The 26740-nt window shown below is 38.3% G+C and overlaps 1 protein-coding gene across 1 annotated transcript; it reads right to left on the bottom strand.

The window, feature by feature from the left end:
- Positions 1 to 1933: 1933 nt before the first annotated feature.
- bnip3lb (BCL2 interacting protein 3 like b) lies at positions 1934 to 22220 on the bottom strand. The gene is made up of 6 exons (XM_038268335.1): positions 21973 to 22220; positions 16695 to 16914; positions 10841 to 10919; positions 9738 to 9853; positions 8381 to 8530; positions 1934 to 4855 (listed from the first exon to the last, which is right to left on the bottom strand). The coding sequence occupies exons 1-6, from the start codon at positions 22028 to 22030 to the stop codon at positions 4807 to 4809; spliced, it is 672 nt and encodes a 223-aa protein (XP_038124263.1). The 5' UTR covers positions 22031 to 22220; the 3' UTR covers positions 1934 to 4806.
- Between the last annotated feature and the right edge of the window lie 4520 nt (positions 22221 to 26740).

The raw sequence follows: 26740 nt of genomic DNA, 5'->3' as shown, positions 1-26740 counted from the left end.
GCAGTTTCAAATTTCCCATAGCAGCACTTAGATTGATGTGAAGTCTTCAGGATCTGATATCAAGCTGCTACACATCCAGAACAAACTGATATTAACAGCATAACGTAGCATAATGAAGATAAACAACTCCACTGGGATACTACATGTACATCCCATTACTAGAGAGAAAAACTCACTAAAGCAATTAGTAAGTTTTAAGATTCCCTGAACCCACAGTTGTATTTTTTTAAAGCTTTGAGTCAATTTAATTGTTTTTGTTCTACATCCAATAAGGACCAAATATTTTATATTACCCGGGAATATAGATTAAACAACAATAAGACAAAGACATCAAAATCTAATAATAAATTGTGAAAATGTTCCACTTTTAGAGTTGACCTCGTGAAATAAATCCTTTGACAATGTAATGATTTATTAAGATACACCACTATTATTATTTAGCATATCTCTAAAAATGTGAAATTTTATTTTTTTTAGTTTCTGTAAAAAAAAAAACTTCTTTAAAAGACAATATTCTCTGAACTACTGGGTAATTCTTTAGATGTTTTTTTTCTTTTTGGCATCTCAGATCTCATTTACTTCTGTATCACAACCTTTGCCTAAGGCAGGGCATGATGAGCGGGACAGCTGCTCATTGAAACAGACACGTAAATCATATTTATTTTTCAATTGATCATTTACCAGATGGACAAAAGAGCTCAGCTGTTAAAGCTCCTCACATTCAAAATGTCAGCAATAGGTTTTATACAGTAGCCCAACAAGGCTGCTGTATAAAACCTGGAACTCTATTCCTGACATTTTGAATGGAAAAAGCTTCTGGGATGGGAAGCGAAACGTCTTCAAACTTGGAAAAAAAGTCCAGTGAATTTCAAGTGTCCACGGATAGACCCCAATACTAAATACTAAGTTGCAGCTACAAATATAGACCACCCTGAGTAATGTTATGTAATCACCATAGGTTTTGCTTTCCACACACATATACTAACTGTATATTTAAGGGATACCTGCTGCTCTGGAAACTTTTCTTGATGTTTACTTTGATTGTCTGTCATCTTCTTTTTGTTGTTCTCTTCTCTGTTTTCTTTCTCTCTGTCTCATGCGGGTGTGAAAGCAGACTTCTAGGACTTGCTGTATATCTTGTTTTATTTCCTGTCCCTTTTTTTCTCTCTCCCCTTAGTTCTTATCCGCCCTTTATTTTTCAGCCTCCTTTCCGTATCCGTGGTTTTACGATCTTACTCCCTAAGACAATTTAAACTAGAAAAGCCCTCATTGAGTGCAGACCCTCACAAAGCACAATTTTGCCCCATAATGTGACTTACACCTGTAGCTAAAATTGCACATGATCTGGATCATTACCAAATTTTAATGAATGTTCCTTTGCATGAGGTGTACCTTTGGTAACAATTTCAATAAAATCCTTTCATAGGTTTGTAAATAAGGCACAGCGTGTGTCTGCAGCCTGTGGTGTTTGTTCTGCTCTCACCCTCTTTATTCACTCTTTCTTTTTTGATCAGCAGATTAAGTGTTTGACCTTTTGAAGTCTGATGCTGAAGCTCCTTTTGGTTCAGAGGAGAACTGCTTGTCATGTTAAAGAATCCTTTAAAATAATTCCTGCATCCAGATTATGACGTGATGATCACCAAAAACTTTATGGATTGTTCCTTAGATTAAGGTGGACCTTTTTGGTAAAAAATTAATTTTAAGTTATCCTGCACACAGATTGACAGACACACTCAACTAAAACCATAACCTCAGTGAAAGAGGTTATGCAGTAAGCAGAACCCTAAAAGGCAACAACCATAATGGTCTGCTTGTGAATGCTAATTTTTTTGGCCTATTATCTAGTTATGGAAGATCGATTCCTAGAGCTATATTGGCAAAAAAGGAAACGCTCATCCACAAAAGGAAAACAACCAGAACCAGGTCAAAAGAATGATTTCACTCAGGTCATCTTTATTGACAAAATGTTTATCAATGTCTTCATGTAGCAGGAAAAAAAATGAAAGCAAATGGATTGATACAAGAAGTACTTTCGGACCATCCCAGTCTAAAGGAGAAAATCTCTCTCCACGCTTCTTTTTCATCCATCAGTCCCTGCCATCAACAGAAACCAGTTTCATCACAGTTTTCCCACTTTCTAAACATATACATGTCAAGCTTGATTCCCAATGTGTGCGTTCACAATCTCAATGACAGCAGGAAAATAAAAACGACTTAAAACAAATAATGGGAAAGAATACAAAATTTACGGTTTGAATGCAGCAGGAACAAACACAACCACAAGCAATGGGGGCTGAAAACGAAAATAACGTGAGGTTAGCATCTGCTGGTTGTTAAGTGTTTAATGAAAGAGGCATGCTGAGTTTTTTTTAGATTTTTTAATGTATCATGAGATCAAACACTGAGATCTTTTTGGTAAAGGAACGGGGGAACGTTTTTGATTTGTTTCGGTCCAACAAGTGCAAAAAAGATTCATATTTTCAATCAATTTCCTCCTAAAATAGAACGCATCTGCTAACGCTATAGGGTAAACCCACACTGCAAACAACAGGTGCATCTCAGCTAATCAAAGTATCATTAAAAATAAAATTTCTGTCATTTTGGATGATTATTTCCTAAAGTTCATGGAAAAAACATTATTCAGTCCTTCGAAATTGTGAGACCAATAAAATATATTTAGTGGAGATAAGGTGGAGAATTGTTTTCTTGGCTTATAAAGGATGTTGATCAACATCCTTTATAAGCCAAGAAAAAAAAAAAGAATAATTGCTGACAGAGGGGTGTAATACAAAAAATATTAAAGGAAAATTGAATGAAAGGAGGAAGTGAAATAGAAACAGCTCACATGTTTCCTGAAGAAAATACTTTTAAAGAGCAGCTGGAGTCAGAACTTAATGAGCCGCCAAACACAGACATATACAGGACTGTTGAATCACTGGGTTTTAAAACCTCCCGAAAAAGACTGGATTGTTTAGATGAAAGTGCATTTTTCATTTAATTTGGAATCAAGTCTAAAACTCTGAAGACACAGCTGAGAACAGCGGTCGAACTTAAAAATCCTTTTAAAGGTCCCATAGTTTTCCTGAGTTTCACATGCCTAGGCGTTTCTGACATTCTAGACATTTTACCACAAAGATGTTTTTTTTTTTTTCAGGTTTCTGATCTGATAACTTAATATGGTTTCTAAAATATTATAAGTGATTTTGATGCTTAGAACCACAGGGTTCAAAATGATCCGAACAGGTCCTTGAGGTCGAATATGAGTAAATGCTGAGTTTTTGAATCGGTATCTGGGTTCTTTCACTGACTTAATTCACAAATGTTATTAGATTTGGACAAATACTGAAGGTATGGTGAGGTTTAAAAAGGTAAAAGATAATATAAATATAAACAAAAGTTAAAAGCCCTTATGTTTCATACATTCAGATGTTTATGGTTTAGGGAAACTAATAAGGAATAGAGTCTTTAAAAAAAAAACATGTTTCTAACCCTGGAAAATTAGCAGATCAGTTTCCATTTATTTTGAAGATTTCATAATCATCCAAATTCACAGATTTAAACACTCAAAATAAATCACTCTCTGAGAAATGAGTGATATATTTATGACTTTCTGATTTGCTGAGATGCATCTGTAGCTCTAGGGAAACCCAGTTTTATCTGATTTCAGATGCTGCTGCAGCAAAGACCAAATCACGGCGACATCTGTTCAACCTCACTGAGGCCAAAGTTTGTTTTTGTTTTTTTTACTATTGAAGCTCTACAGTTTGGGACTGAGCTTCAGGTTATTGAAGCCTGCCTACCTGCTGCTACGTCTCTGTCGCAGCATAATGCCGGCACCATCTCTTTGTGCTTTTTCACGTTTGCACAGTCACATTCTTCATCTGCAGGTTCATGGAGTATTTCACTGTTTATGACACACATTGGAGTGCAGGAGTGAAGCTTTCCTTAAACAAAAGCATCTCTAAAACAATACATATATCATAGAGGAAACTCCTAATAGAAAAGTTAATTTCTTGGTTACATTTTTTCTTATTGAAAATCTTTCAGGAGAAAGTCAATTAAAAAAGTTGAGCAAGACTGAACGTCAAGAGTTGGACAGATAAGCGACCCAAACCGGTTTCCAGTTCGTGTCAGAGCAGCACACGCTTCGCTTCCCAGGCGCAAAATCTTCCTGCTTCTTCTTTCAGAACTGGTCCGAATGAAAAGGTCATGTTTGAATTGGCGGCTGTCAAAACCTTTTTATAAACAACTACTGGTTCCAAAATAAATAAAATAGGCAATATTAGCTAAAGAAGAAACAAAATGGCCACTTTCAGGAAAAAAATATATATATATAAAAGAAAAAAGGCATGATCACACTTTCAGTGTGCTTTTCAGTCTAAATTTGGTCGTGATCGAGCTCTGGGCAAATTCACGCATGTGGCACACTCCCTGGTCAGTCTCCGTTTTGAAATATTCACATGTGGAGAAACAGGAGTTTAGTTAATGCTGCAACCCTCCTAGTAAACCCACCCTTTATAAACTTATAGACCTATTAATAGGGGGGGACATGACCTTAGATCAGTCTTTAAACGCTCCAATGAGTGAAGACTACAAACAGCTAGAGGGAAGCTAAAATTCAGGGAGGAAATATGGCAAAGACGGCGTTAAAAAAACAAAAAGCAAAGTCATGTCTCAGAGTGGAAGAGAAGGGGAGGGGAGGCAGGCAGGAAAGTAAGAGGGATGGGAGACGGGCAATCTTCTCACAACAGCAAAACTTCCTCCATAAACGGCTCGTGGCAACTTCTCAGGCAGTTTTCTTCAAGTTCAGAAGGAGCTGGCCGGCGGCGTGGTCAACCTCTTTCCAATGTAGACGCTGAGAAGGAGAGGGAAGGAAACGACACTGAGAGGTAAACAACTGTTAGAACATGCAGGCTTGGATTAAGCCTAAACTGACTGGAACCTGTTTGAGATGTGCAAAAACGTTAAAATGATAAATTTTTTCACTATCATCAAACTGAAAACACACTAATAGCTCAAAGAGTTTATGATGTCATAAGTCCTGACATAGGAAAGGAAAGCCCACAGCATCACAGATGCATCATAATGTGGGCATTAGAGTATTTTCCAGTAGAGATGCCCAAATCCAATACCAATATTGATCAACTAGCATTTGATATCGGATATCCAAGTTAGTCCACATTGCATGGAACTATTATTTCTTTCTCTTTGCTGCTAATCAGTTAATAAATAATATAAAGTATATTTATAACCATGTAATTGTGTAACCTTTATTTAACAATGCTAATCTCAAGGCAAAATATATAGTTCTTTCGTTCAACAGTTAAATTGCATCGTATGGGATATTGGCCAATAGGCTCAGCCCAGGTATCGTATCGGGAAAAACTACATCGTAGCATCTCTATTTTCCTTCCTTTGTTTGATTTTACATGTGGACCTTCTGTAGCTGAGAGGTTTAGTCCAATTCTGAGTTAAGCACATGGATCCAGTTAAAGACCTGCTAAGGTTTCGCACATTTTTTCTTGATTTGTCATCCCCTCACATCCACCACACCTCCAACGGTCTCAGGCTTTTTGATGTTTACTCTGAGAGCAGATATGGGTATTTTTAAGTAAGATCATTGTCTTATTGATAATTTCTTGACTTTTGAGGATCCACAGACATCTTTGTATGAATCTTTAGGACTGCCAATAGGTGCAACACCAAAAATCACTCAATTATTCCACTAACATAGGATTGTTGGGAATAAATGTACACTGACTGCTGGTTGGGTTTTTCTATTTTTCTTTATTTTTCGGTACTGAATTAAGCTGCTGTTTATAACGCATTTATAGGAGTTTAACTGTCTATCAGCTGTAAAAACAAATCCCATATAAACACATAATTTTAATAATCAAATCATTGATTTAAAATCATCCTTTATGGTTAATTTTATCCCCATTGTGCTATCACCACATCCCTACATGGACTAATTTAGATCATTGCACCACATGTTGTCACAACCAGCATGTTTCTGCTGTGTCTGAGGGGACAGGTGTCCCACAGCTGCTCTGCTGACAGGAAAACACACAGCTGAGAAACTGCTCCCAACTCCCCCTGCTGGTAAAAAGCACCGTTCAGGTTTAATAACCTGACTGTGTAAAACATCTTATGCAAATAGATAAATAAATAAATAACATCAATTAATGAACATAATGAAATGCTGCTATCCTGATAAAAAACACATTTCTAAGAATAACAGAAGAACATTAAAAGCATGACATAGGTCAGCACAAAAATAAATAGCACCATTATCTTTAGGGGCTTTAAAAGAGAATGGAGATTTTAAAAGTAAATGTTTCTTTGTTTAGATCAGGATGGAGTGCAGTTCTGACTGGTAGAATGGGGCAATAGGTGGGGGAGGGGGACTATAGTGCTAATACCACTTTACACCTTGTAAAGTACCTCTACACCTTGAACCTTTTGGCTTTTGGTGACATAACAAGCTCAAGAAATACATTTACTTTTAGTACTATTTCTGTAATACACAGTGATGCCTTATTTTCTAGTTGATGGAGGTCTAGATGCAGTTTCAAAAACTTTATTTGTAATTGGATAAAAATCTTTTTCACCAACGACTCAAGCTGAATCAGAAAGAATAGATGGATACAGCATATGATGATGGTTCTCCAGTCTGACCAGAGAACCATCTTCATATGCTGTATCTATCCATGGCTTCTAAAAAAACTTCAAAAATGAGTTCTCTATGCCCCACCTGAACAGCGACATCCTTGTTCTTACCCTCTCATTAATCTGATTCGTGGTCATCCTGACTAAAACATCTCTCGCCCAGATGAACAGTCAGTTCTCTGTGCAGATAATCATCATTTTTCCATGTTCAGAGGATGGATCAAAATGAGATCTGGGGAATAATGTTTTGGGACCTAATTACTTTAATTTCCTCCCTGACCAGTCTGCTGCATTCCTTGCACTTCATGATGCTGTACTTGCACGCACTGGGACTACTAAAAGAAAATGCTTGCAATGGACTTCATTCAGATGGATCAGAGTATTTTCTTTTGGCAACACTTTGGAAACCATGTAAGATTTTTACTTCCACTTATAAATCAGATTTAATGAAACAAAATGTGAAGAACTATGAGAGTTAAGAAGGGTCTATACACTGAAGCCATAGATAATTTTTCATATGAAGAAACTCTGCTAAATTAATCTAAAAGAACATGACGGTAAACCTGAAAACAAAACAGTTTAACCAAGTAGTTTACCAGATTTACTCAATATACATGATCTTTTCTTATAAACTGGCACAGATCTAAAATACCTCCATGTACTAAATTGTCGCTTGCTGCAGCTTTGGAAGACCAAACATAAAGCCCTAAATAATAAAGCTCCATCTTATATCAGAGATCCGATCATTCCTAATGTTCCCAACAGAGCGTTTTGCTCTCAACTTGCAGGTTTACTATTGGTTCCTAGAGTCTCCTATATTAAAATGGGCGGCAGATCTGTTAGTTATCAGACATCTCTCAAGTGGAATCAACTATCAGTTTTAGTCCGTGAGGCAGACAGCCTGTCTACTCAAAACTGTCCTTTGTGACAAAGCTTATAGTTAGATTAGCTCTTGTTATCCTAAGCTATCTTTATAGTTATGCTGCTATAGGCTTAGACTGCTGGAGGACATAGGGACCACTTTTCATTATTCTCCATCTATTCTGCAATTCCGCATCATTTGTTAGCTTAACCCCTAACTTTATGTTATCTGCTTTTTCTGGTCATAGTAGCTTCATTTAGCCTGGTTCTTTTTGGCTGTGACACCATTATGGATTTTATTGTAGATGATAGGGTTGGGTCTTTCTTTTCCATTGTTTAGTCATGTTTCTCTCCTAGATATAGCTATGGCCTCATCTTTTCCTATGACTAACTATGTGCTCTCCTTTATCCTTTATAACATGAAAATGAGCACATAGCTCATCTTTACTTTTATTTTCCTAAACAGAGCCACCTATGGAGATATTTTACCATTACCTTTTCTGCTGAAGGTTTTCCTGTCGCTACATTCTCATCTAGGGGGAGCGAATAATGATAAGTCAATGACTGAGCAATCAGCTGTATTTCCTTAGACAGAAAACCTTTATTCAATCTGTCTGTGTGATTTGAACAAATTGTCTCTGTAAAGTGTCTTGGGATGACATGTTGTACATTGGAGATAAATAAGTAAACAGAATTGAATTAAAAGCACTATAAAGATAAAAGTAGATGACTGAACATACTTACTATAAATAAAAAAAAAAAAAATCCAAGAGATGGGAACAAGATTTTTTTTTTTAAGAATATCGATGTGATTCCTTGATAAATGACTAAAAGATATTAAGATTCTTACCCCAGACCCAGAGCGAGGATGTGCGATAGCAGCAGTGAGGGGATGAAGACTTTGAGAAATTCAGCAGAAAAGATCCCTCCTTTCTTCATGGCCCCGGTCTTCCTCATACTGAGTGTCACTGAGCGGCGAGGGTGGCGGAAATGAAACTCCCTGAAATAAAACAGTACATGGTGAGATGTGCTGCAGGTTTCATTCCATTTTTGGAAGATCAACCCTTTTTTCCTTACCTGTTGTTAAGTTTAAAAGTTATCACCATGGCAATAATTAATTAAGAGTTTTGTTTCTGTTCCTTAAAGAGCTGAAGGAGCAGGGAAGTTTCTAACAACCCTAAAAAGCTTGCATTAGCACCCCCAACAGGTAACATGTATAAACAGTAAAATGTTCTGTTTCTTCAGAAGAAACACAAAGAGCAGGAGTCCATCACTGCAATTTAGAAGTAATTTAAGATCATAAATTTAAACCCTTCAAACTCTATTTATGAAAGGACTGAGCTCAACCTACCAGAAACCAAGACCTTAGGTCAAATGGTCTGCAGTATTTTCCTGCAACTTTTATAATCCAAAGATTATAAAAGACACACCGCTAAAGATTATTTACTATAAAGATTATTTACCTTTAGTCCAGGGAAATAAAACTTGTGGAAATATTCAACTGTTTCATGACCTCAAAAGGAAGTTTTTTTTCTTCACTTTTTATAAATATAGTCTGTAAGAAATCATGTAATAAAAAAAAACAACACCTAATTCTTAAATTTGGTGTTAATGATATTAGTTGTACTTTTAGTTTTATTCTGTTGTGTCACTGCAACTGTTCCACAAGCAAACTGAAAAACTGCTAAAAACTGGCTTTATTACTATATTATATTTAAGAACTTTTTATCTCAATCATTTTAAGTAGGGTTATTAGGAGCCATTTTAGAAGACCCAAAATGCTGCAGGTTGCTAGTCTACAGCATTCACTAAGGCTTCTCCATGCTTCACAAGACAAATACATATAGTTTTCAAGACTGAACCTGTTAAGGAAGGACAGTTTTTTTGTGTGTTTTTCTTTTAATTTAAGTATAAATTTAAATCACAATGGATCTGCAGCAGGTCTAGAGGTAAAACACAACATTAAATCAATGAATGAATGACAACAAAACGCTAGTTTTAGAACGTCCTTGTTGGTTTATTAAGGTTATCAAAGCTTCTGCTGCAGATGAGCGAGCTCAAACTCAGAGTCAGCGTCACAGTCAGATGGCTGACAGATTCATTTTTTGCTGATCTGTATAATGACTGACCATTTCCTCTACACAAACATGAAACCAAACCAGGTTGCCACGGGAACAGGGGGAATGTGTGTTTGAAGAGCTACTCACTTGGGGGGAATGTTTTCCGGTCGACTGGACCAGTCGGCAACCCAGTCTGCATCCTTCATCAGGATGTCCATGTCCCTGTCCCTGTCCCTGTCTTTGTCCAAGACATCCTCTTCAGACTGAGGAGGCAAAGACGTGTGTTATTCTATGAACACCACAAACAGAATATATTATGAATTTCTTCATACGCATGTTCTGTTGGCTCGCTCTAACTTTTAACACGAAACACAAGATTGGACTTTAAAGGGATAGTTCGGGATTTTTGACATGAATCTGTATGGCATCCCCATCACCAGTGTCATGCAATCACACTGACTTACCCCTGGCAGCATCCTGTGAGCAGAGTTCTCGTCGAGTTTTGGTCAAGCCGAAAGTAGTCCGGCAGGTTTGCTAGACCCAGCGAAATAAAACGTTTCTCTTTCCAAAACATTATGTGTTCAAAAGAGCGATATTTTTGCATCCCAAAAACATTGTAGTGGAAAAAGTCACGCGTCGTTATCACTTGGTCCTATTTTCTCTCTGTTCGTATCAGTGCGCGCCGTCATTCTGACAGCGAGCTCAACAACAGCCAGATGCATGTCTCGCTCCGCCTAGCTAGGAGCTAGGCGGAGCGAGACATGCATCTGGCTGTTGTCAGGTTAGTAGGCCCTAGCTGTCAGGTCATGGTGTCGCGCGCACTGATACGAACAGAGAGAAAATAGGACCAAGTGATAACGACGTGTGACTTTTTCCACTACAATGTTTTTGGGATGCAAAAATATCGCTCTTTTGAACACATAATGTTTTGGAAAGAGAAACGTTTTATTTCGCTGGGTCTAGCAAACCTGCCGGACTACTTTCGGCTTGACCAAAACTGGACGAGAACTCTGCTCACAGGATGCTGCCAGGGGTAAGTCAGTGTGATTGCATGACACTGGTGATGGGGATGCCATACAGATTCATGTCAAAAATCCCGAACTATCCCTTTATTGGTGGTAAGAGAAGTAGCACAAATAATGAGATAACATTTAAATAAAGAAATTGTCTGTTTGACTGATGTTTCTATGGAAACTATATGCAGGCCATTTAGGCCGTTTAGAGCAATGGAATACCCCTAGAGCTCTGACCTGACTGTCTCTTCTGCTGGTCATGTCCACGTCGAATATGATCTGTCCCTCCTCCTGGGGGGAGTGGGGCCTTGGGGGGCTGTGTATTGAAAAGCAACAAAAACCAGAAACAATGATCCTAAATGTGGATAAAGTTTGTGACTAAACATAAAAACACAGAAACATAAAAAAAGCATATTTTATTTAACTTTTTTAGAGGTCTGGGAAGAAAAACGATGCAGTTAATACTATGGAATAGTAATAACTCCATAGCTAAAACTATGGAGTGTTGGCTTTCAACTGAAATATCAGCTGTGCTGCTGCCATTAGGGCTGCAACTAACTATTATTTTGAAAATCGATGAATCGGTCGATTATTTTTTCGATTAATCGATGAATCGGACACAAAATATTTTTTTTATATTAACCTCTTTATTCCAAAATAAACATTTTAGACAGAACAAACAAGCACACAAGTACAGGTTGCTCATTAACTGTACTGGTGCTATATGAAAAATAAATGTTTGTGTTAAAACTACGCAAACTTACATGAGAAATGTAGCTGTACATCCACAAAATATAGGGTACTTTGTTTCATAAAGCGCAAAAAGAGACAGGCATTTTTGTTTTTTAAAGCCCCTAAGGGGTTCAAACAATAGGTCCCCCCATTTCAACAAATGAGGTTTTTTTAGACTAGAAGAGTTCTGCCTTTTAAGACAGTAAAGTATAGCAGTTAAAGTTGCTACTTGAGAAAATACTGAACCATAGAGATAAAAATAGCCCTGTGATTCAAATTATAAATTGTATTTGGAATAAAAATGAGAGAACTAGGGGTGTTAAAAAAAACACATCCTCCAAAGACAGATATTTACATGGGAATGTGGCATATAATTAATTGACATATTACTGATCTTGCTGGATTTTATTCTGCTTTACTTCCATAAATTGCAGGATCTTCTTTACTTTATCTTTGCCAGAAGATTTAAACTTTAAAAGCCTTGCCCTCATAATTTGCAAATTAATTTATTTATAAAGAAAATGTAAACGCTGCTTAAGCTAATTCAAATGAAATTAAAAGTAAAATAAGTAGCCAACCTTATCACTGTCTGTAACCTACTAACACGGTAAGGAAAGCATCAGATGAGCTACCTGAGAAACTAACGTTACGTTTCCGCACTTTAAAATGAAACAAACATGGTTACACATCCTGCTGATCAGCTCTCTTCACTGCCATTGAAGGCTCCAACGTGTTTTCTTTTCAGGTGCTGCGTCATAACAGTGGTGCTTCCGTGCCATGTTCATTTGTTTTTACAAAAGTTGCATGTTACGACTTTTTTCACTTTACAAAGCGCAGGCTATTTTAATTATTGTGATCAATTTGCGCCGTCAATCCCGGGGCATGCGCGCTTCATTTGCAGTCTGGACGCTGAGGGTAAACTCCTCACTAAAATCCTGCGGCTCGGACTGCAGCGCTGAGAGGGATTCTGTGGGAGAGGGAGAAAGGCGTTGGGATGGGGGAGGCGCCCCACGGCAGCAGCTGCCGCTGGAGGACAAGAGTAGGAACGATACATGCTTTCACGTAAGAGTCTCCAAAAGCCGCCAGTGACACCGTAAAAAGTCGCCAGATTTGTCGCTAGTCGCTTTTTTAAAAAATAGTCGCTGGAGGGGTCTGAAAAGTCGCTGAGTTGTCAACACTGCAACTGCGGCGCTGACTCGCTCCGCCATATTTTTTTTCTTCCCCGGGATGACGGCGGCGGCGGATGACGCATTAATCGCGCGACACAACTAATCGATGATTAAATTCGTTGCCAACGCTTTTAAAAGTCGATTTTTATCGATTTTATCGATTCGTTGTTGCAGCCCTAGCTGCCATTAACACCTTTCTTTACAGATGTTGGAGATCGGCCTGTTTTTCAGTGTGGTCCTGTTTCTCTGACTGTGATTGGCTGGATGTGCTCTCTTCATCCTCTCACATGGGAGCTGGCTCAGAGCTCGTCTGCCTGGCTGTGTGTTTCCTGAATGGGGCCGCCTTTTACAGTTGCCTTTTGTATCTCTGTTTCTGTCTCCTTGAACCCCAGTCGGCCTCAGCAGATGGCCGTTCACACTGATCCTGATTCTGCTGGAGGTTTCTTCTTGTTAAAAGGGAGTTTTTCCTCTCTACTGTCGCTACAAGCATGCTAAGTGTGATGGATTACATTAAAGTCAATGAGTCGATGCAATCAACTGTTTTTTTCTAAGATAGAAAACTTTGAATCAATTTAACTGTATGATCTGTTGAAGTGTAAACTGCCTTGAGATGACATGTGTTGTGAATTGGCGCTACAGTCGCTATAAACTGAATTGAATTAATATTAATTTCAGTTCCACTATATCAGTATTTAGTGAATCTTGCAATTAAAATGCAGTTAATCAAAATCTAAATGCAAAACTGAGATCCCTTCTGAATGTATTGCTCATTACATAATACATTTTCTTACATCAATAAATAATGTTTTTCAGTATCAAATGTTTGTTTAACACAATCAGCCTAATTTACTTTGTCAGAAACTCCACAAAACTCAGATGAAAGCATCAACAATTGCCTGGATCTGAAACAGATCACAGTTTGTTAGACTGAATTGAGTCAAACTTGCAGAACCACAGGTGACATTACTCTCTGTTTGATGTGACTCTCTACACCTTAGATTTCCAATACATGACAGACTCTTGTAATTTACAGAAATACTTGGATCACTCTAATGTCGTTGAAAGCATCAGAGTTGGACAAGAAGCTGAGTGCAGGGATATGGTGAACCACTTTGTAGCCTGGTGTAGAAACAATCAACTAATGCTGAATTTGAATAAAACTATGAATATGATCATAGTTGTAGAAGCAGGAACAGGCCAAACACTGTTATCATTGGAGAAGGGGTGAAGGTGGTAGAGGAGTATAAATCCCTCAGAGTTCAGCTGGATTACAGACTGGACTGGAGACGTGACTATAGGCCTTCTACAAGAAAGGACAGAGCAGACTGGACTTCCATTTTGCAGCAAAATGCTACACATCTTCTATCAGTCTTTTGTGGAGAGTTTGATCTCTTCCTCCAACATCTGCTGGGGGATAAAAGCAACAAAGCAAATGATTTAAAATAGCTCAACAAGCCAATGAAGAAGGCCAGCCGAAATCCTCCAGAACCTTTGGGGATTATTAGACAAAGAAAAAAAAATTTCAACATCTTTGCCAGTATAACATGAGTCAGACCAGCCTTTAATTTCTGTTTGGCTTTTTTCAGTTGAACTAAATATCAAATTACACCATGGTGTTCTGGGTGGGTTTAAATGCATTAAGTTCCGTTACCATGGTAATCTCAGTATCCAGGTGAGCCCAAATGAGTTTTGTTGCCACGGCAACCTACAGTAGGTAGGCTCACATGCATCCAGCTCAGTTTTAATCAAGCCACATACTTTCAGCTTAACATTACTGGGAGATAACATTACAAATAAATGGATAAAAAAGTCAAATAATTTAATTTGGTTTGCAGTGTATATCTACTAAAAAAAAATTTAACAAAATAAATGTTGCCTGTATACCTTCATAGGACTGGGTTCATTATAAAATGTTCCCGTCCATAGCTTTTGAGTTCTATGTGAATCTTGTACAGAAAACTTTTCGGACTGTACCATGTGAAAGCACGTTGTTGATTGAATGTTCTTAGCTTAAAAACATCCTAAAGATGACTCACTGGTAGCTGAAAGTCCAGCTTGCTGATAAGGTCCACTTTATCACAGTTACACACCAGCACATGATGTGGCCACAGGATGAAGGGTCAGATATTTTGAAAGTATTAAATGAAATAATGAGCAAAGCCGTGGCAGACAACTTCTTGTTTGTTTTAGAACCAAAAAACACGACTAAAGGAAGCGTCTGCTCTGATTTCAATACATCAGGATCTATTTCCTATTAATGGGTTACTTAGTGAACAAGCACTTCAATATTTCACTTATTTTCAAAATGACAGAAAATCTTTTACTGATTTATGCAGAATGAAGACAAAAAAAAAACATCCGGCTGGAGAATATGAATTAATTTGATTCTTTAAATTTTCTAAGTCAATTTTTCCTAATTTTACAGCCAATGTAGGTGTCAGTGAAATAATTTATTTCTTGGAAAAATGTATGTTTATTTCTAATAGTTAAGACAATGTATTTTATGTTGTTTGGTTCACGTTTTGGGAATGTGTAAAATTATTGCATTGTTTTTTTGTGTTGAGCTATTTTTTGTTGAAAGTTATCACGAGATTTGTGTATATGTGAAAAGCAACGCGACTTGAACAAACACAGAAGGAGCAGAAGCTTGGATCAGAACCATGTGGAGCAGCCTTGTGTTTACTGTAGCTGTTAAGGTATTTGTAGTTATGTTTGTAATATTTTGCAATGTTATTGGTTATGGTGTTTTAATTACTTAATATTTTCATTTAGAGTGGACGAGGAAGAATTAAACTGTTAAAGACCTCTGAAGTGGCAGCCGGTCATGAAGTAACTTCTGTTAAAGCCAGTGTCACCTGATTTTCTGTAAATGTATCGATATCTAAAACTTTGTCTTCTATTTCTGTAGTTTTCACGGCATTTAATAAAGAGCCCGTATAAAGGAAACCGTGCCAGTTTTGTCACTTTGGAGTTACAGCCAACATTTAAAGTTTTTAGGTAACATACAAAATCACATAGAGTTCTAGATATTTCCACTTTCCCACCCTTTAAATATGTAAGAAAGATCAACTGCCAAAGCGTGTATGTATGGACCGACAAAAGAAGGATGAATCAAAACTGACTGGCTGATGCAGATCTTGAAATTCGATTTTTTTTTTATCAGAACTTCTTAAGACATTTATGGATTATTAAACAAATCTGGAACACTGATGGTCTAATATTGAAAAGTTTGGATCTTAAAGGAATAGTACACCCAAAACATGATTAGCCTTCATTTTCTACTCACCCCCATGCTGAACAACACTCTGGAGTACTTTTTTGATATCTCAAATGCATCTGGAGATCTGGGAGGCTTCTTGCTGTCTGCTGACATTCAAATAATGGAGGTCTATGGTGCCCGAGGCAGAAAGGTCCATAAAAGTCCACAAAAAACGTGTCAATATTCCTCCATACTGCTCGTCCAATGTATTCCAAGTGTCCTGAGTGGGTAGCATCCAGAATTTACTTGAAACAAAGTCATTTAGAATGTTTTTAGAGCATAAACAGTAGTGTATAGGATTTCCTGAAAGCGTGCGCCTGCGCGTTCACGACGCTACGGAAACCGGCAGAACAAACCAGATGAAAGTGCGCATTCAGCGTCTGCTCTGCCGATAATGCAAGCGTAGAAGAAGAAATGTGCTGTTTACCTGTGCAAAGAAAGAAACAACGAAAGAAAAATGTCTGAGGACTTCAGTGTTGAGGAAGAGCATGAGTTCTTTGCCGAGCTGAATGCGCTGGTTTGGTCTGCCGCGGTTTCCGTAGACTCGTGAACGCGCTTTTAGGAAATCCTATACACTACTGTTTATGCTCTAAAAACATTCTAAATGACTTCGTTTCGAGTAAATTCTGGATGCTACCCACTCAGGACACTTGGAATACATTGGACGAGCAGTATGGAGGAATATTGACACGTTTTTTGTGGACTTTTATGGACCTTTCTGCCTCGGGCACCATAGACCTCCATTATTTGAATGTCAGCAGACAGCAAGAAGCCTCCCAGATCTCCAGATGCATTTGAGATATCAAAAAAGTACTCCAGAGTGTTGTTCAGCATGGGGGTGAGTAGAAAATGAAGGCTAATCATGTTTTGGGTGTACTATTCCTTTAAGTCTGAAAGCTTCAAACTGAATTTCACTGTCTTCTCCTGGTACCTGTCACAAGAAGAGTTGCTGCGGCTCGACTCGTGTTGGGCGTCCAGTAGGATCTTCTCCATGTCTCCGTTGTGGATTGATGAGGACGATGGGACGTGCTCCAACCCCCCCACTATGGCCTCCTCTTCCTCCACCTGAGTGAGAGGCAGCAGACTTGGCCCAGGCGTGGACGAGGACTGGGCCTGAGGATTTCTGTTCATCCCCAACTCTACCCAGGACCCTACGTGGAGAAACCAAAAGGGCAATGTAATCCTTCCTTAGCCCTGTTTAACTTTTATCATTGTAATGTGCACTTTGAATAAAATAAGGTGGCAGAGAGAGGCACTGTGTGACTACTGACACGTACTGGTTTAGAAAACCAACAACTCCAAATAAGAAGATCTATCCTGACATTCTTCACCGCTTTAGAAGGTTAAGCCAGGATAAATCACATCCAGAGTCCAAGCAGGGACCACTTATATGTCACGGTTCTATTGTCATGTTATATAAACAACAGAAAAATGTCAGCACGATCCAGATTAAAAGTGTAATTATTAAATTCCTCTGACGAAAAAACAAGCTGAGGTAATCACCAAAACATCCTGTGTTTTTATTGACATTCATCTTTATTTGTTTAAGATATGGGTCGATCTCAAGAAGGTTTTCCAGAGTAAGTGTGTGATGTGGCAGCTTCAAGTGAATATAGATCCCCCTCCCAGTATGAAAATTTTAAAAATTGCACATGCTTCTTGTAGGTAGGTGAGTTTAAAGATGGTGGGACACGAAGACTGTGGGAGCTCTGATAAGATTTGAGCCGAGATACTTGAGTCAATAAACCAATAAGTCAACATCCTGCTTAGGAAAAAGAGAAGTACTCTCCAAGGAGCAGGACTGTTTCACTCTAAATTCAGCAGAAAGTTGAAACTCTATATTTTTGTCACTAATCCAAAAAATAACTCATTCTTAGTAAAAAAGTGGGTTTCAATAAGGCATCTTAGGGGAAAAAATTTTTTTTTCTTTCGTATTTTTATGTATGAGGTCAAAGGATGAAAAATACAGAAAGACGTTTCTTGTTCCTGAGCTGAAACAAAATCAACAAGTCAAACAGTCAGACACTGACAGGGTTCTATTTATTGCAGTGTGATGAGCTGGCAGTAAACAGTTCTGTATAAGCAGCTATTGGCTAGGGGATACAACGCTCCCACCGGCTGGTACGTGAGCTCCAGCATGGACTGGCAGCCGAGAAGGCACAGCCCGGCAGAGTAACGTTACAAATATAGAGGAGGAGGAGGTGGAGGAGAAGGAGGGGGATGGCTAAAAATCTTCTTCACCACATAGTTACAAAATATTTCCTTAACAGGTCACATAAAATAAGTAAACATCATAAACAGGATATATGAAAGAAACGGCGAAGCTACTCATCAAGTCAGCAATCGTGGTTATCCAGTGGATTACACAGCAGACCAGGGGCCATTGTGTTTGCTCGGAGGGCTAAAACCACGTTACCATGGCGCCCCTGAATCTGAACATTCTGGCCGACAGACAATATCAGCTGCTGGACGGGTTCAGAGACATGATGTGATCCCTCTCTCTCCCAGGACCAGAAACTGGACCAAAGGGGAAGATAGAAGTTTTTTCTAAAATAACAGAACATGTTGGTCCAAAATAAAGGACAGGAAGCGTGTGAACCAAGGTGCCTTCAAAAAATATCCATACCCTTTGAACGTATTCATATGTCATCCCTTTAAAACCTCAAACCTTTGTGCAGTTTTATGTGAAAGACTAATAAAAGTGGTTATTCGTTCTCTAAAGGAAAATTTCAATGATATTTTTGTACATTTTTTACAAAATCTAACAATGACTTGTGTTGTATTCAGCCCCTCTGAGTCTGAAACATTGCAAGTATCAGAAAGAGCGGATACATTGCCTGGAACCAATAGTCTTTTTTTTCTTAGATCGACCGATATGTGCATGTATTCGCAGATTCATCAGTGCTTTCCACAGCTATGCTTTAAAATCAGATTAAGCGCATGCATTACTGCTCCCTCTATTCGCTACTCATTGTTACCGTTCTGTTGATTTGTAAAAACATGTTGATTATTCCTTCAATTGACATTAATGTTACATTTGATCTAGTTAGTTCATTGTTATAATCTAAAAAGAGGAAGATAAAGCAACCCCGGCCCCAGAAACTGCACCCCTCCCCCAGAAGAAATAATTTAAAAAAAATGGATAAAATAAATCTATAGAGCATATCAGTTAAACTGCTGTCAAATTATATAGTACACGACTTAAAGTCGTAGGGAAACGATTGTTCCAACCGTAGCATTTCCGAATTCTCCCGAGTGGTACACGACTTTAGTGAATAAAGTGAATATGATTGGTCATTTATCAGAAGGGCGGGATTGTTGTGGTGGAAGGTCCGCAAGCATGTTTGATTGTGGCCGGTGTCTCTAAAGCATTTTGCTAACCAGTTAGCAACTTAGTGCTAGTAGGTTCCCAATGGGAAATTCCATTGGGACCAAGTAGCACTAAATTTGCGACTTAGAAACGACACTGTCAAGGAACGCTATGGACAGCGGAAACAAAGTGAAAGCCCTTTGGGAAACTCCTCCAACTCCCATTGTCATTGTGACACAGCGCACACAAGTGAACACTGCACACCATGAAATTGCATTTATGCCTCACCCGTGCAAGGGGGCAGCCTTCAATGGCGCCCCAAGGGAGCAGTGTGGCAGGACGGTACCATGCTCAGGGTACCTCAGTCATGGAGGAGGATGGGGGAGAGCGCTGGTTAATTACTCCCCCCACCAACCTGGCGGGTCGGGAGTCGAACCGGTAACCTTTGGGATCCAAGTCTGACACCCTAACCGCTCACCCACGACTGCCTCCAGGCAGCAAGAGGAGGAGAGTTTTGTTTCAGAGGTCATGGATGAGTCTCCTCTGTCATACATTTTTTTATTTGAAGGAGGAAAGCGGTGACGAAGATGTTGTGGAAGAGGACGCCAGGGCGGCAGAAGCTTGGTTTGGTGTAGAAGGCTTACAGCCGTACATGTTTGAGCCCTTGCCTCGCAACGCTGCAAGTTCTGTTAGCTCTACGCCTGCTCTAGCTGCGACACATGAATCAAGATGCTATGACCGAAAAAATTTGATTGACAGATGACGGTTGATATATGATTGGCCAAATTAAGGCGTACAGGCTGAGGCTATAACTAACTGGCCTACATAAAATACCAAAAAAAAATACACAGATTATAAGACAGATTTTTTTTTTTAAAGAAATTTTCTAAATTTTAGGACAAAACTCTGATAAAGAGTTTTTTTATATACACGTTTAAGCCAGAATTATATGACATTTAAGTATGACTTCCCTACAACTTTAAGGAACCTTTATCAGTGAATCTCTAGTAGGTATAAGAGGTATAAAACTGGACACAAATAGCTTTCCAAAATAGCTCATTGAGATTGGATGGAAAGTGTCTCCAAACATCAATTTGCTAGTTTTTCCACATATTTTATTATAAAGTGTGTTGACCGAGCTGTCTAACACATAATCCACTTTGGTTTAAGCTATCTATTGTAGATATGGAAGAACAGTTATGATCACTGTCCCTGAAGAAGAAAAGCTACCAGCTCTGTATAAAATCTTTGGTAGTGTCTAGCAGGTTCTGATCCATTATTACTCTTGATTTAGCTACACCCTAACCAGCTGTGACAATGCCACCACCATACTTGGTTATGCGCAGTAATAATTTTTTGCAATAGCCTTTTTTAAATACCTAAAAAAGTTTAACTCTGGTGTAATTTGACACAACTCTAAAAGAAGGTGTTTAAGAGAAAGCATGGCAGTAATCATGTTTTACCATAGAGAGGGTCTATTCAGGGTAACATTGCACAAAGATGTATTTGTGTATTTCAAACTGAGTAACTTCAGAACTAATTGACTGACACTTAGGTATATGTACAAAGATAGATTTTTGTGTCAAGAGTTGCGTCCAAACTGATACTGATAATGGTCCTGGAGTGGAAAACTTTCAAGTGTGATTTCATGTATACTTGTGTACAAAGAGTTGTGTCATTTCTTAAACAATGTCTAGGCCGCTTTAGTCTATTTGCCACCATGGTTACTTTGTGAATTGTAAAACAAGGTGTTTGAGAGAAAGAACGCCAGTAATCATGTAATCAAAAAAAAAAAAAACTGAATGTTTGAACTGTAACTGATATGTGTACATCACTTTTTTCATCTCAATGTTTTTATCACTGGTGCTAACCATTATCAAGGCTGCACTTAAAAAAAATTAAATAGTCTAGAGAGCTGTACTTAACGCAATTTCTTTTGTTTACACTTGTGTGCACATAATAAAATCTCTCTAAGTCTATATGTCTGTTCACGTCTGGTGTTTTTGGTATTGGTTTTGGTGTGTTTTAATTGCCAAAGGGCCCCACATGCATACTTCAGTGTCTTCAAGCTGGTGATGTCTGCATATTTTGCAATCCATTTATCTCTTCCTTCCTTTTTGCACTGATGTCCTACTATGTTCTGGTCACATAAACTCCAAATAAAACACATTCAACTTTATCATAACATCACAAAAAAGGTTCCAAGGTTCAAGAATATGAAAAATTCTTGATTGCATTCAGATATGTTTATTAGCTCTGGATTACCCTATCCCTATTGACAAAAAACCACAAGACCCATTATACTTCCTCAATATTTTGCATAATCTAAAAATTGTCCCATGTCGCTGTGCCATGTCCCTATATAGGGTGGGCCCCACTACGAGTCAGAGCAGCCAGTAAACATGCCATTGTTTACTGCCATGTAAACATGACATTATATATATATATATATATGTATATATATATATATATATATATATATATATATATATATATATATATATATATATATATAAACCATTGTTATATCTCGATAAATCAACTATTAAAAGCCTCGACTTTACAGAACTGGACATTCTCCAGGCTTGTTGACTAGACTCTAGCCTGCCTCCACCTTTAGAGACAACCCCACCGATTGGCTATTTTTCCCGTCACTCATATATAAACTGAAACACCATTGGTCCATCCGCTGTCAATAAACAAACTGGACATAATGTTCAAGCCCCTCCCCTTTCGGTGAAGCTTCGCTTGAAAATGTGCAAATAAAGCACTGTTGATGCAGCCCGACTAATTTAGATTTTTTTTATAAATAGATACATACTTATTCACGTTGAAATAGGAAATAACATAAAATCCGTAGGGGTAATTCAGGGCATCTGGTTAGCAGCAGTTAGCTTACCGTTAAGCCCCGACTCTCCGTTATTGTCTGTTGAGGTAACGTTAGCCGCTTCGGACATTGTGGTTCCCAGTAAGGGGGGAGGTTGCTTTAGCAGCAGAAGCTATCCCTCTCTCTACACATTCAGATGAACTTTAATATAACCAAGCCGAGGTGTTTTCAGCCCTGGACGACAGAATGAAAAACTGACACGCCAACCCAAGGCGCCGCTCAACCCGTTTGTTTTCGTAGGGTTAGCTGGCCTACAGTAAGCAGCAGACGACAGCCAATCAAACATCTTCAGAGGCGGGGCTTTTGGGAGACGTACCACCGTATGTTTGATACAACTGGGGTGGGTACGGAGTCAGATTACGTAACGAGTTACAAAAAACTTGTTAAGGATATTATGAAAACAAGGGAATGGTTAGCCGACTTACCATTTTATAGCTATAAACAGAAGAGAGTACGAACTAATTATAATTACTCAGTTACATTTATTTGAGTAGATTTTATTAAAAAAAAAAGAAAAAAAACTTTTTGGAGCTGTTGTACTTTACTGTACTTTGTACTTTTATTTAAGTTAAACCTTTGTCAGAGTAACTCTACTCTTACTTGAGGAAAATACATAAAAAAATAGAATTGGAAAAATATTGCTCTGCCAGAATATACACTATATTGCCAAAAGTATTTGCTCACCCATCCAAATTATTGGAATCAGGTGTTCCAATCACTTCCATGGCCACAGGTGTATAAATTCAAGCACCTAGGCATGCAGACTGTTTTTACAAACATTTGTGAAAGAATGGGTCGCTCTCAGGAGCTCAGTGAATTCCAGCGTGGAACTGTGATAGGATGCCACCTGTGCAACAAATCCAGTCGTGAAATTTCCTCGCTCCTAAATATTCCACAGTCAACTGTCAGCTGTATTATAAGAAAATGGAAGTGTTTGGGAACGACAGCAACTCAGCCACGAAGTGGTAGGCCACGTAAACTGACGGAGCGGGGTCAGCGGATGCTGAAGCGCATAGTGCGAAGAGGTCGCCAACTTTCTGCAGAGTCAATCACTACAGACCTCCAAACTTCATGTGGCCTTCAGATTAGCTCAAGAACAGTGCGCAGAGAGCTTCATGGAATGGGTTTCCATGGTCGAGCAGCTGCATCCAAGCCATACATCACCAAGTGCAATGCAAAGCGTCGGATGCGGTGGTGTAAAGCACGCCGCCACTGGACTCTAGAGCAGTGGAGACGCGTTCTCTGGAGTGACGAATCGCGCTTCTCCATCTGGCAATCTGATGGACGGGTCTGGGTTTGGCGGTTGCCAGGAGAACGGTACTTGTCTGACTGCATTGTGCCAAGTGTAAAGTTTGGTGAAGGGGGGATTATGGTGTGGGGTTGTTTTTCAGGAGCTGGGCTTGGCCCCTTAGTTCCAAGGAAAGGAACTCTGAATGCTTCAGCATACCAAGACATTTTGGACAATTCCATGCTCCCAACTTTGTGGGAACAGTTTGGAGCTGGCCCCTTCCTCTTCCAACATGACTGTGCACCAGTGCACAAAGCAAGGTCCATAAAGACATGGATGACAGAGTCTGGTGTGGATGAACTTGACTGGCCTGCACAGAGTCCTGACCTCAACCCGATAGAACACCTTTGGGATGAATTAGAGCGGAGACTGAGAGCCAGGCCTTCTCGTCCAACATCAGTGTGCGACCTCACAAATGCGCTTCTGGAAGAATGGTCAAAAATTCCCATAAACACACTCCTAAACCTTGTGGACAGCCTTCCCAGAAGAGTTGAAGCTGTTCTAGCTGCAAAGGGTGGACCGACGTCATATTGAACCCTATGGATTAGGAACGGGATGTCACTTAAGCTCATATGTGAGTCAAGGCAGGTGAGCAAATACTTTTGGCAATATAGTGTATTTTTTATCATGTTATTTATTTTTATTTTCTTTAATACTTGAGATAGCAGAATTTGCACATAACTCCATATCATTGACTCAGTATTTGAGTAGTGATTTTAACAAGTATTTTTTACTCCTAATTGAGTAATATATCTGTGATCTCTACCCAACTCTGGCTCTATCTATAAATTAGCCAGACTAAAGTAAAAAGTTAGTTGTAGAAGCAGCACATTTAAAAGGGTTTTGCTCTTACTTTTTTTCAGTTGTCAATATCAATAACAAATATATCACCTGTTTAAAACCAAAAAGTACCCATCCCACTAGACCTATGATACAGTAAAATGGTATATTCTGTAACTGTTAAAAAGTGCTATACTGACTCATTAATAGTGTTTATGTGCATTATAACAGAATGCTTTTCTTGCATGTTGTGTGGATTTCGGCAAAATAGTGTTGAATGAAGACTTTAAATATGTTTTAGCAAACAGAAAGACAATGACATTGGTTTCAAACAAAGAAAATCTGAACCATGAACTCATGGATATTTTTCAAATACACACTCAGTGATTTTGGTCATGTGGGGATTAAAGTAATACAAAGTTGAGAGTAATCAGCATAGCTATGGTAATTCTGTGATATGACATAATAGTTACTGAATCAAAGAGTCTAAGGATGGAGCCTTGGTACATACATACAAACACCTAAAACAAATGCATCTTTCACTGCAGTAGAAAATTACGGAGCCCCTAAAGGGACATGGAGGGGGAAAAAAGAACCTTTGCAAGATTCCGCAATAGTTTTGCGAGATCTCGCAAAAGTATTGCAGGATCTCGCAAAAGTTTATTTTTTGCGAGATCTCACAAAAGTTTATTTTTTCCCTCCATGTCCCTTTAGGGGCTCCGTAGAAAATCAACCCTTTTGTTAGAGTATGATTATTTAGTGGGAAAGCACACCCACCTTTAAGGCCTATTTAATATCGTAATTATTGGCAACACCTTCAGCCAACATGACATCCCTTGGTTAACATGAAAGAATGTAAATTTTGTATCTGCTGAAGCATTTTGCTGAGTTTATTTGACCAAATGAGCCAGTGAACTACCACAAGACTCATCAGTTTTCTGACACTAGGGTCACAATATTATTATTTAAAATGTCGTATAATGTTGAAAATCGGGGCAATGCCATTTTGTAGTATAATTGAGGTTTAACAAAGCCCAAATTTTAAGGATCACCTCATGTATGTTATCAAACATATAACTCCTAAAACACACCTTTGGCCAAGTAAGATCTTAAAATCTCAGAGGTTTGACACAATTCAAGACATCTCTAATATAGCTCTTAATGCAAATAAGTTGAATAAAGATTGCAAGCAACACATCAAAAATGATCTTCAAAGAGTTTCATATCTGGGGCACAATGTTCTGGATTACTAGCATTCTTAGATTATCTACATTTCTATCAATTTTATAATTACTTTTATATGACAAGTTTACTTGCCATACTGTAGTTTCACTTTCATCTCCTTTACCAAATAATCTTTATATGTATATATATCTATAAATTATACGTTGTTGATTAATGTTATAATGTCTTTCCATACACAGCTACCTATTAGCTTGAAAAATATAAACATGACATCAAAGCTTGCTTAAGGAGGTGGAGACATGCATGCCCCCACGTACACAGTCAGGACTCTAATCTTGTGAGTGCTTACTCACAAATTTCTTTAACCGACCCCCACTGGAGTAGCTTTAATCCTCCACTGCTTCCAGTACAACAACTTTCCATGATGACTTTGAGGAATCCTGTTACATTAGGCTACTATATTAAAACCTAAAAAGTTGTTCTCAGTGATGTATATTGTATACATGAAGACTTTAAAATGTGAAACATTTAAAAGTGTTTATTTACAGGTAATTTAAAATAAAATGTGTATTTTAGAAACTTGTTTCAAGCTGACTAGTATGTCCTATAACCTGTGGGAAAACATCTAGTCCCTGACAGAATTTTCCTTACAATAAAAATAGGATCTTTAATGCTGACATATACTCTAATTTAAAAGCCACAAAGGTAATTGTTAAAATGACTGTTCAGATTCATAGCCAAGCAAGTTAATGGAAAGTTAAGTGGAAGGAAAAAATGTACACAAAGATAATACACAACATGGATATCTGAAACACTAGTGCCAGCGGCACAGCCTAGCTAAAGGCCACTAATAAATTAATCTTTACCAACCCCAGTATCACAACAGGTTAATATATTTCTAAGTATGCAGTGCCTTTATCTACTACATGTTTTCCTTCCACAAAACTTATTATGCTTGGGTACACCTCTTTTCTTAATCAGCTTCTTTAATGACATTACTTGGTGCTTCTTTACCTGACGCAAATAAAAACCACTGGTATAACTGGCATGTTATGATCTCCAGTGAAACCGAATTTTGGTGAAGCTGTAAGCACCAATAATCAAAGCTAAAAATATACTTTAACATCAAAGCATGTAATAAAGTCAACTTTCACCTTTTTAGCTGGATTGCTAATTTCTTTTAATACATTTTTAATAAACTGTACAAACAAAAACAAATCAAGCACCACACAGTGAAATGAATGCAGAACAACAGTCACTCAACCAAAACGATGCAAAATAATTCCTTTATTTTTCCTTTGCCCGTCACCATCAGGGTAAAATTGAATAACTCATTACTAGAGGCATCCTGTCCTAAATGTCCTTGTTGCAGGTATTGTTTGCAGTGGTTAAAATAAGTTATTCAGTGCCTCAAATAATGTACATCTTTTTAAACTGCATTTATACATCACAGATGTCCAAAGTACTTGTTCTGTGCTCAAAGGGTCCAGTGTCAAATCCTTGATGTTAAACACCAGCGACATGAAA

This window comes from Cyprinodon tularosa, unplaced genomic scaffold (genome assembly GCF_016077235.1).
Source record: "Cyprinodon tularosa strain WSP-4 unplaced genomic scaffold, ASM1607723v1 ctg7, whole genome shotgun sequence".
Classification (NCBI taxonomy): Eukaryota; Metazoa; Chordata; class Actinopteri; order Cyprinodontiformes; family Cyprinodontidae; genus Cyprinodon; species Cyprinodon tularosa.
Note: the sequence above shows the minus strand (reverse complement) of the source record. Positions and strands in the feature narration are given on the sequence as shown.